Here is a 12,056-nt window from a genome sequence, read left to right on the forward strand (position 1 = left end):
TCTTTTTTTCAAAATATATAAGTTTGTGAAAAAATTGTACAACCTTGAATACAAAAATGAAACAAAAAGTACTGCTTCAGTGGTAAATATGCAATAATATGCACAATCCACGTAAAATCTACGAAATTGTGACAAGAAGAAAACAATAGTAGATCCCTGGCTTAGTGTCGACTACTTCCGGCATTATCAGTGACAACTTTCGGTCTGCACAAGCACAAAACATGGGTGAATCTGAGCCAAGGGTGCATTTTCGGGTCATACGATTTATGCATGAAGCTGGTACGTTAGTTGCGAAAACAATAATTTAGTCGAAGTGTAATTCTATCTACCAACTGCTTTGTAGATAATGATCTATGTTAAAAACTTCAGGGAAGCCTAACCTGTTCTCTTCTGTTTTCAGGACTCCGGCTTCATGTGGGAAGCATACCTATGGCAACAGCCTGTGTGGTGTATCACAAGTTTTTCTGTGATTACTCGATAAACGACTACGATCCTTATGTAAGTTTAAGACCGATGGTTGAGTTATTATTTTTGTTTAAATACTCCGAGGCAATTTGATTAAGACTTCTTTTGAAACACAAATTTTATTCGTCCAGTTTTTAAGATTTGCCATGCGATTGATCATTTACTAGATAATTTTGAAGCAGCAGTTTGAGATTTTTCATTGGCACCAGGTTATTTTAAGTTTAACCCTACTACATGTATGACATCTGTCACTGAAATAATTAAGATACTTAGATAGTAAATAGCCTCTGTCAACATTTTCTCTCTCTATATATATTTGTATTGTCATGTGTGATTTCACTTTCAGTTGATTGGGAGCACAGCTCTGTACCTAGCAGGCAAAGTGGAAGAACAGCACCTTAAACTGAGAGACATCGTCAATGTCTGCTACAAGTAAGATCAGAATAATTAAATCTCTAAGTCGTACTATTCAAGTATTGTGACATTGCCAGCCATGAATCTGTTAATTGTGTGCATATGCCCATGCAGTGAGTCATCTGCACACGTGTGGTTGTGTGACAGTGTGTGTGTGTGTAACATTGTGTGTGTGTAAGTTGTAACATTGTGTGTGTGTGTGTGTGTGTAACGGTGTGTGAAATGAAAATGCTTATGAGAAACAAATGGGTTATATTGCAGAAAGGGAGAAGAATTCAGCAGCTTTATATAATGTATGGCAACTTTCTGTTTGCAGAACGCTTCATCGGAGGAAACCTGCTCTAGAAATTGGAGAGACATTTAACGCCTTGCATGAAAGCATTCCGAGTTGTGAGCTGTTGATATCGCGCTGTTTGCGGTTTAAAGTCGTCTTTGTCCATCCACACAAGGTAAGCCGTAAGCTTAAGGTTGTCCCTGTATAGCATTAAGCAAGGGATATAACTCTGGCGGTTTCTGTTTTTGTCTAAACCTTCTTCTTTTATAACCTGAGCAGTTAGCCCTTTTGAAGGTGTTTAATTGAAACAAACTGACTTGAAACTTGTTTCTCATTTGGTTCAAGCTATGGTTCAACAATTATTTGAGAATATACCACCTGCAATGATAAAATCATAAGCTACAAGTAAAAATGTGTAGTACAAGGGAGGTGACTGTTATTTTCTGTGTTTGCTTTGTTTGCATGGCGATTTTCCTTTAATGCAGTAAGGTGATAAAATCAAATACCTTCAAGTTTACAAGATTTTTTAATTATGTGCATCTCCAATTTTAAGTTTTTGTTTAAGCCGCTTCTAAAACCCTTCTTGAAATTTGTTTACCACTTGTTTTTGTAGACCCCCTAGCAAGAGTGATGCAACCAAACACCTTAAAGTATAGAGGTTTTTGATTTTGTGCATTAACCCCCCATCCCCCCAAAAAAGTGTGCTGTTTTCAGTTTTAAAGCCAGGAGAGGCTCAAATAGCAACTCTTGAATTGCTAAATATTTACGTTTAGCTGGTTAGTTACAAAAACCTTTAAGTTTACAAGATTTTTTACTTTTGTGCATCTCCAACTTTAAGATTTTGTTTAAGCTTATAGGAGCTTCTAAAAACCCTTCTTGAAATGTGTTTACCACTTGTTTTTGTAGACCCCCTAGCAAGAGTGATACAACCAATCATCTTCAAGTACAGAGGTTTTTGATTTTGTGCATTCCCCCCCCCCCCCCCCCCCCCCCCCCCCCCCCCCATTTGGTGTTGTTTGTTTGCTGTTATCAGTTTTAAAGCCAGCAGAGGCTCAAATAGCCCCCTCATGAAATGCTAATATTAATTTTCAGCTGGTCAGTTACAAAAACCTTCAAGTTTACAAGATGTATATTACGCATCTCCAAAAAGCTTGTTTGTTCTAAAATTTACAAGTCAGGAGAGGCCACCTAAACCTTCCCTAAAATGCTAAAATTCATTTTCGGCTGGGGGGCGCTGCCCCCCTAGACCCCACAGCAAGGGCGCTGCCCCTGCACCCCGCCAGAGCCTTAGCGGCCCCTGGACCCCGGCCTTCCAAAATGTTCAGTCCTGGCAACATTTTGGGCTCCCGCCCATGCAATGTACGGACAGGGTTTTTTCCCTGTAAAAGTTTGTAGAAGTGTTTGACTTACATTATTCTGACATTACTTACAACTAGTATGCTACATCCCATTATTTCCCCTTCCACTTGCTTAAAATTTCAATTGAATCCAGCAGGTGTGCTTACCAAGCAGACAAATATGTGATTTTGTGAAGAGCAAAATCGATTCTTGAGGATATATTCTTACACTGTATGCTTTACTGACTTCTATTTTTTCTTCGCTTTTCTGACCATTGAGAATTATTTTTAATCACAAAGCTTGGAAAAAATTAAAATCCTGCATTATATTATGTACAGGAAGCTTGAATCAGCCAGCAGCCTCGGTATCTGTTTGAAAGTAAATATCTATCAAAGCCAAAAATAAAATTCAGAACAAAATTATTGCCTCGGGACTAGCAGTAGCACTTAACATCTTAACATTTTGAAAATGCCCAAGTGGTGGTTTGCGTTGAGTGAACTCAAAATCCTAAAATAACCCTGACAGTGACATTCAATTTTATCACATCCCATGCCTGTAAAAGTACAGCAGCAATTTGCTCTTTCTTATCAATTCCACTAAATTTTACCTTTTACAGTAGACATTTTGAGACTTCAAAAAATCTAAGAAAATCAGGTCTTAAAAAGGAAGAAGCCTGAAAATGGGATACATTTTCAAAGGTAGTGAACCAAAATCATAGAAACCAAGGGAGGAAATATTGAACCGGTTAGTCTAAAAGAGAGATTTCACTGCACAGTGGAACCCCCCTTTTAAGACCTCCACAAATCTGAGAAAATCAGGCCTTAAAATGAAGGGAGTCTGAAAATGGGGGTGAATTTACAGAGGTTATGAACACAAATCAAAGAAAACAGGGTCTTGAAAGGGAGATAATCTTGAACTGGTGGGTCATAAAAGAGGGATTCCACTTCCCTCACACTCTCTTTTCTCAAGCATCTTCTGCACTACCTCAAGTCTCTGGAAAGCTGGTTCCCCCGTGATGAGTGGGCGGGGGTCCCTATCGCCTCCACTGCCTGGTCGCTACTCAAGGACAGCTACCACAGTCGCGTCTGTCTCAAGTATCCCCCCCAACATCTGGCTGTAGCAGTTATCTACCTTGCACTGCTGTCCTACGGCCGAGAGGTGCCTTACAACAAGTACGCTGATACTCCATGGTGGAAAGTGAGTTGTACTAAGGGCATTTGTATATTCTTGTGTTTCTTTTTGTTTTCGGTTTTTTTTTAATGTGTTTGTGTGTGTGTGTGTGTGTGTGTGTGTGTGTGTGTGTGTGTGTGTGTGTGTGTAAGGGCATGGGGGCAACACTGAGACATTCATCTGTGTATGTATGTGAGTGAAGGCACAGACATATATGTGTGTGTACGTGTGTGCTTGTATTTTATCCATCTGTCTGTGAAACTGCTAATTATTTTTGAATTCATGTGGAACTTGTAAAGCTGGTTTGATATTTTACGGTAAAGATCAACTATCTCTTTCTTTTTGGTCAATATTTCCCTTGCTCTGCATGATCTTATTTTTACTTTCTCGTCTGTATAAAACATCAGCGACAGGGCTTTCTATCTTGCACACCCTTACATTTCAATCTCTGTAAGAAAATGTTAGCAAAACGCATGCATCTGCCAAGAAAATATAGTAGAATGTATTTACAGTTTTATATGTAATGAAAGGACACCCTTGAGACTAGCCAAAAGTGTCCCTACATTGCAGGTGTCCTTTCATGACAGGTATATTGTAGTAAGGTTTATACTATTAAAGACAAGGTACAGAAAATATGTCCTTTGTAAGGAGGTGTCCTCTCCAGGAGGGGCCTCACATCACAGGTACCACTCAACTCTAAAAAAAAAAGAGGTATTTGTTATACAACAAAATTGACAGACTTCGATAAACAATGGACATGCAAAACCCCTCCTTTGTGATTATAAAGGTGAATTTTCAATGTGTTTGTGCAGGCATTCTGTGACGACATCACCTTGCCCATCATTCACACCATCATCAAGGACATCACCACAACATATGAAATGGAGATCACCGTTTAGTGGTGTCTGCAGCCATTTATTCATGCCTCTCTTTTTTTTCATCAACGACGGAAGAATTGAATATGTGTTTGTGTGTGTGTGTGTGTGTGTCTGTTTGTGTTTGTGTGTATGCGTGTGCGAGTGTGCTGGCACGTGTGTGTATGCATGAGTGCTAGTGTATTTGCACATTTGTGTGTATTTTAATACGTTTTCATTTAACTTTTAGTACCATTTTGTGTTCATTTTGTTTTCAAACAAGGACCAGTTGGTAATTGTTTTTTGTTGTTTTGTTGTTGGTTTAAGCGTGTTTTTATTCATATTTGTTTTGTTGTTGTATTGTGTGCGCGAGGGGAGAGATTGAGAGATTTTGTTATTAAACGCAATTGCTGGTGAGAAAAACATGATAATAAAACAAACTGACAAGCGATCAAACAGAGTTTTTCTTTTCCTGTTATTGAAGCTAAGCTAATGTCTGAACATGTGTTGAATAATGTATTAATAGCATACTGGGTATAATCTTGGACAGAAAAAACCGCATGTGTGTGTCTGTGCAAGTGTGTGAAAGTGTGTGCTTGTTAGCTGTATTTATTTGAAGATTAATCTATTTTCCAATTTTCCCAAACTAAGACCGGTTAATGAGGCCAGCAAAAAACATCAACCGGATATATATCAAAAGGAAAGCTATGCATGATGAAATCCCACAGGAAAAGTTCAAGGTTGTATGATATTTACCTTAGAATGCAACACCGCTATAAGAATAGGATTGCGGAAATATTAAAAACAGAGAAAAAAGGTTGGATGGAAAAGAATCTCGGTGAGAGTGCATCGCCTCCAGGCTGTTTGCTTGTTAACTACGTATGCAAAATGTGCTGTCTGAAAACCGCCTCGGTTACCGTAACATGTTTTCCAGCCAGCACATATGTCATTTAGTTTTGATTATACAGTTATGCAGAAATGTCACACTGACCTGCGATTTGGCACGTTCACCATAGGTTTACATGCATTTTACGGGATACAGTGCCCCCCTCCCCCCCCCCCCCCCCACAAGCCAAATTAAGACCCCCCCTCCCTACCCTTTTTAAGACCTAGTTTTTCAGAGTTAATCTATCCCCATTTTAAGACTTACTTTTTCCCAGATTTATGGACGTATATATTTAACTAGATGATTACCCGCTTCGCCGGGTACCGGCTTTGCCGGGAAGAAGTAGAGCCGAATACCAGGCTGCGCCTGGGAGCCGGGTGTACGCCGGCTTCGCCGGCGCACGAAGGAAAGGAGATAAACGCGCAAAACACTGGAGACCTTCTAAAAATAGTAACGTGCAGTAACGTAGAAACGGAATATGGATTGACGCCACATGGAGGAAGGGAGATAATCGTGGCTGAAAACACTGGAGAAGATAAGGAAGAGTTACTGGTAGTGGATCCCGACAACAAAAAACAAACAAGTCGCGTAAGGCGAAAATACAATATTTAGTCAAGTAGCTGTCGAACTCACAGAATGAAACTGAACGCAATGCCATTTTACTCGTACCATCGTCAGGCCACCGCTCATGGCAAAGGCAGTGAAATTGACAAGAAGAGCGGGGTAGTAGTTGCGCTAAGTCAGAAGGATAGCACGCTTTTCTGTACCTCTCTTTGTTTTAACTTTCTGAGCGTGTTTTTAATCCAAACATATCATATCTATATGTTTTTGGAATCAGGAACCGACAAGGAATAAGATGAAAGTGTTTTTAAATTGATTTGGACAATTTAATTTTGATAATAATTTTTATATCTTTAATTTTCAGAGCTTGTTTTTAATCCAAATATAACATATTTATATGTTTTTGGAATCAGCAAATGATGGAGAATAAGATAAACGTAAATTTGGATCGTTTTATAAATTTTTATTTTTTTTTACAATTTTCCGATTTTTAATGACCAAAGTCATTAATTAATTTTTAAGCCACCAAGCTGAAATGCAATACCGAACCCCGGGCTTCGTCGAAGATTACTTGACCAAAATTTGAACCAATTTGGTTGAAAAATGAGGGCGTGACAGTGCCGCCTCAACTTTCACGAAAAGCCGGATATGACGTCATCAAAGACATTTATCAAAAAAATGAAAAAAACGTTCGGGGATTTCATACCCAGGAACTCTCATGTCAAATTTCATAAAGATCGGTCCAGTAGTTTGGTCTGAATCGCTCTACACACACACACAGACACACACACACACACACATACACCACGACCCTCGTCTCGATTCCCCCCTCTACGTTAAAATATTTAGTCAAAACTTGACTAAATATAAAAAACAAAAAAAATCGGTTCAGCGCGCACAGCGCTGCGCGCTGAGAGCACGTGTTGAAATATCTCATCGATGAGGTTGTGTCCGGGGTGTAGCTGAATACGGTGTCCAAATTTGAAAAAGATCCAACGAGAACTTTGGCCGTGCATCGCGAACAGACAGACAGACAGACAGACAGACAGACAGACACTAGTCGTATATATATATATATATAGATATGTATACACGTCTCTGTACTTTAAAAAGTAAGTTGACCGCAGACTTCCTGTAAAGAATCTCAGCAACACAGTTTTGCAGATCAGTCACATAAATGTCTTATTCTGTATTGAAACATGCGTTAAACATGTTAAAAAAAAAAAATTAGTTAGCGTCTCATTGACACGGAAATAGACACTCACACACACACACACGCAGAAAATTTCTTTAAAGAAACAAACACTCCATTTATTTAATTACATGTATGCAATATTGTTATTTGAATAACATTGTTTTAGACCAAAAACATAGAAACCTTTACCGCAGAGAGTAGAAGAAACCCATAACGCCGAGATGCGTTAAAGTCCCTGAACCATTTACCTTCCATGTTTTTTCTGGCGATCAGACGGACGTAAACGTTGCTGGATCCAGCACATTAAGCCCTTGTAGCAAAGACTATACAATCTTTGCTTGTAGTGATACAAAAGTAATAGACTGTGCAACACCCGCCTTCCCCCTGGGGTTTACATGGGTGGGATTCTTCCGGTATATGCCGGAAATCCGGATTCGATTATGGCCTTTTTTCTTTCTCTCTCTTTGTGTGTGTGTGTGTGTGTGTGTGTGTGTGTGTGTGTGAGTGTATGACATTTTTCAGTCCCACCCATGGTTTTACGTCAAATAGCAATACTGTGTGTTAATTTCAAACCCCCTGCTGATATTTCAGTTTTTTGTTTGTTTGTTTGTTTGTTTTGTTCGTCACTGAAAGTCGGGACTTATAAAAAGGCATAAACCACAGCTTTGCCAGGTATTAGTAATTTAAGTAAAAACACAGATTTCAAAACACCAATGTATGAATAATGTGACTGACCATTACCTGTTGCCGCGTCGACTGGACTGACGTCCATTAAGATGTAAATCAGTCATGCTATGAATAGAACTGGGGCTAGGTTGTACTTTAGACCTGGCCTCGACATTTCGGGAAAGGTCGCAACTTTCAAGATAATGCACATTGTCAGTGAGAATTAGTCCACACAATTGCAACTGACTGCAACAACTACTTTGACATTTTGGAAGGGAATTTGTTTTTCTCCCGTTTAACTTTGGCCCGGGTAGAAAGTGGTTTGGGGGGGGGGGGGGGGGGGCAATTGTTGTTGCAGCGACTCGAGGGTACCATCATCCAATGTCGGACAGGTTTACTGAACTGAAACAAGCTGAAATTTGACACATGTATTGACACCTTAAATTGTATGCTGATAGATATATCCCATGTCTTGTCCACACACGTACCTCGATCACTGCTCAGAAGTCAGTATGCCTAGACTTGCCTGAAGCGTAAATCTCAGTCGTATACACGTGTTTCAGGCCAAGCTAGCTCCTGTGTAAACTCGTGTAAACTCAACAAAAATGAGACTGGTCATTCATTTGTTTGAGATAAAAAAAAAAAGGCTTTGGTGCAAGTAAGCTCACAAAGAAAGAAAGAAACCAGAAAAACACACTGAAAGACAGAAAGAGCAAATTTGGAAGGAAACAAAAGCTCCATCATCTAAGCTGTGGGAAACAGAAAACTAAAACTAAAACGCCCACAAAGCAATAGTACAATGTATCAACAAAAAAAAAAAATATGTACAAGCTCCAGACGTTGGGAACAACCAGCCACCCAACCAAGCAAACCAACCAACCAACTAAACTATCACCAGAACACTTCATGGGTATGATGCATGCTCAGATGATGTTCAGCCATTGGGCACACGATTCTCTGACAATCATGAGATTTTTACGTACATTTACGGCTGATTTTGTATTCTCTCTTGAATTTCAAAGTCCCAGCTGAGGAGGGTTTGTGTTTTTCAAAGTCAAAGTCAGCATCTAAAAGTATGCATTGAGTAAAACTTTGCTCACTGTTAGCAATTTAAGTTTAAAGGTCCTTGTCTACATTTTTATACCGAAATCGCCATTTTACCATTAAAATGCAGAGTCTATTATCTACAATTATCAACAATACACCCCCTTTCGATCAGGAAAGACGAAGCCAGTGTAGCCGTTTGAAAATTCATTGTAGTATTCTAGCGTAGTACTCATAGTAGGATATCCTTATTTGGAAAATGCCAAGCGCAAAACTCCTCTCAAATCCCGTGCATTTCGTGCGTTTAAAAAAAAGCGTGGACAGCGCTCCAGTGTCAAACTGTTGCTGCACTTGTTTGGGCGTGGCTATAAGCATAGTGACATGAATTTGATTGGTCAGTATTTTTAGGCAAAGCACATGTTCTCAGCAAACAGAAAACAAAATATTGGAAGCGTGAGTCACGCTACCCAAAAATAAAATCTTTTTTTACATATATTTTGTTTTCTATAACTTTTTTCCCCATGGTTCATTCATCATCTGACATAACTTTTTAGCGAAATCTAACCATAAGATTATTGAAAAAAAGCAAAAATGTAGACGACCACCTTTAAAGGTCCTTGTCTACATTTGTATACCGAAATCGCCATTTGACCATTAAAATGCAGAGTCTATTATCTACAAATATCAACAATACACCCCCTTTCGATCAGGAAAGACGAAGCCGGTGTAGCCGTTTGAAAATTCATTGTAGTATTCCAGCGTAGTACTCATAGTAGGATATCCTTATTTGGAAAATGCCAAGCGCAAAGCTCCTCTCAAATCCCGTGCATTTCGTGCGTTTATAAAAAAAAAGCGTGGACAGCGCTCCAGTGTCAAACTGTTGCTGCACTTGTTTGGGCGTGGCTATAAGCATAGTGACATGAATTTGATTGGTCAGTATTTTTAGGCAAAGCACATGTTCTCAGCAATCAGAAAACAAAATATTGGAAGCGTGAGTCACGCTACCCAAAAATAAAATCTTTTTTTACATATTTTTTTTTCTATAATTTTTTTCCCCATGGTTCATTCATCATTTGACATAATTTTGTATCGAAATCTAACCATAAGATTATTGAAAAAAAGCAAAAATGTAGACGACCACCTTTAAGTTGAGATTTCAGATTCTCATGTCTGGATTTCTTCTCAGCGGTAAACTTATACGCGTGCAGCCCCGGCCGGGTCATGCTTAACTTTAAAATTGGCAATCTAGTGGCTGCTCCGCCTGGCGTCTGGCATTATGGGGTTAGTGCTGGTTGGTCCGGTGTCAGAATAATGTGACTGGGTGAGACATGAAGCCTGTGCTGCGACTTCTGTCTTGTGTGTGGCGCACGTTATATGTCAAAGAAGCACCGCCCTGATATGGCCCTTCGTGGTCGGCTGGGCGTTAAACAAACAAACAAACAAACAAATACGCGTGCAGGGTTTGATCATTTACATTTTTGGAAGTCTGTCTCACTTGAAGCGGAATCAGTTTTGGCGTCGATTCAAAGCGAAAGCATCAGCGCAGTGCAACAAGAGTGCTTCTCCTGAAAAAAGATAAGGCACATGTTCCCTGATAATTTGAGATCTGAAAAAAGACTAACAGGATGCAGTCTGGCAGGATGCCGATTTGCAAACGATTTTGCATCCGCTGCTGCTCTGTTTGCATTTTTTGGTCAGAGATACATGAGGTTAACGTATCACCCGAGTAGATATATTGGTGCATTAGTCACGGTCTGACGATTAAAGGGCAGATCGAGATGGCACGAAATTTAAGATTTGTTTTCAAGATCTTTGTCGAAAAAAAACCCTCAGGAAATGGTGTTTTTTTTTGGGGGGGACAAACAAGAGTGATATTTTAATGATTAATGGATCAAAAATGACGTTTTTTGTGTGTGTACCTTTCGATGTAAGAACTTCAGTCTTTAGATTACACAAATATCCTGGAACAATAAAGACAGAGTTTTGAAATATATTTTATTTCAGTCTAAATAAATACCACCAGAAAAGAAAAAGAACACGTTTTGTTCCCTGGTGATGCACACAATAAATTAAAAATAATAATCATAATAAAGCAGCTTTTCTTACTTTGACAGAATTTCTAAAAATCATTCCTCTGTTATGATTCATTCGCTCGGCTTCCTGGCGAGTGGGCGAAAACTGAATTCCATCAAGATAAGTTTATTGTGATATTTGTTTGTCTGTTCACTTGAAAGACTGTTGGGTCGACATATTCAAGTTTGTGACTGTAACGTAATTTTGTCAATAACAACGTTCCAACAACTTACCTTTCTTGTTTTTTTATTCTGAATTTTGGAACGTTGGCAGTCTCTTTGTTTTTGGATCTGTTAGTCATAGAAAGTCTATACTATGTAACTGCATGGAGGCGTCATTTCTGGCTAAAACAGAAGACAGAATAAGAAGATTGAACAGTAAGTTTAGGAGGTAGATGTTTCCCTGTGGCGGCACTGATGAATAAAAATCGATTCTGAGGAAATATAGCGCCTACAGCGACCATCTGTCACATAAACCATAAAAACAACCTATTCAGACAGTTTCAATTTTCACGATGCATGTCACACTTTTGGTACACAGCTTTATGGAATGACCCATATGCATGTCCCCCTCCCCCCTTAAAAAAAATGGGAAAAAAGTGTAAATATTTCGGTCACTCGACCTCATTCTGACAGTCTCGGAAACGGTCATTTTAATTCTGTCAGTGAGATCGGCAGTCTCGAAAGAATGCACCGCAATGAGATAAATTAATGGCGGTATGTATATCCTCGGGCTAGAAATGACCGACATCCATTTTGGTACAGTATTATAGATTGTTTATGACACCCGTGGTCGCGGATAAAAAGATTGGTAATTGTAGTTAGTAAAGGCCAAAATGCTGAGCCGTTTGTCTAAACTCGTCAGTTCAATCTGGACTCGTAGAAGATTGCAGACATGTCATGGCGGGCCGCTTGTTAGTCAGTATCGGTTGTCAGTATACAGTTGGCCTTCACCTCAGGTTGGGATGGATTCAGTGCAGTGTCTGTAAAACGATTTAATAACGTGGCTTCGTTGATCTGTTCTCCGGTAATGATGATATTGCCGACGTTACACACAGAGGTGCGGACAGACTCGACTCGTGCTGACATAGACACGGACACTATACCGATGGACCGA

General features: G+C 39.4%; 1 protein-coding gene across 2 annotated transcripts; it reads left to right on the forward strand.

Annotated features, from left to right (window-relative positions):
* Positions 1–170: 170 nt before the first annotated feature.
* On the forward strand, positions 171–4,971 carry LOC138964458 (cyclin-Q-like). 2 transcript variants are annotated; one of them, XM_070336421.1, is made up of 6 exons: positions 171–279; positions 401–498; positions 812–897; positions 1,196–1,328; positions 3,461–3,688; positions 4,474–4,971. In XM_070336421.1, exons 1-6 carry the CDS (start codon positions 222–224, stop codon positions 4,558–4,560), a joined length of 690 nt encoding a protein of 229 aa, XP_070192522.1. In that variant the 5' UTR covers positions 171–221; the 3' UTR covers positions 4,561–4,971. The 2 variants fall into 2 exon arrangements, with proteins under 2 accessions (XP_070192522.1, XP_070192524.1); XM_070336423.1 differs by having other exon boundaries at positions 3,482–3,688.
* The last annotated feature ends 7,085 nt before the right edge of the window (positions 4,972–12,056 follow it).

This window comes from Littorina saxatilis, linkage group LG4, assembly GCF_037325665.1.
Source record: "Littorina saxatilis isolate snail1 linkage group LG4, US_GU_Lsax_2.0, whole genome shotgun sequence".
NCBI classification, from domain to species: domain Eukaryota; kingdom Metazoa; phylum Mollusca; class Gastropoda; order Littorinimorpha; family Littorinidae; genus Littorina; species Littorina saxatilis.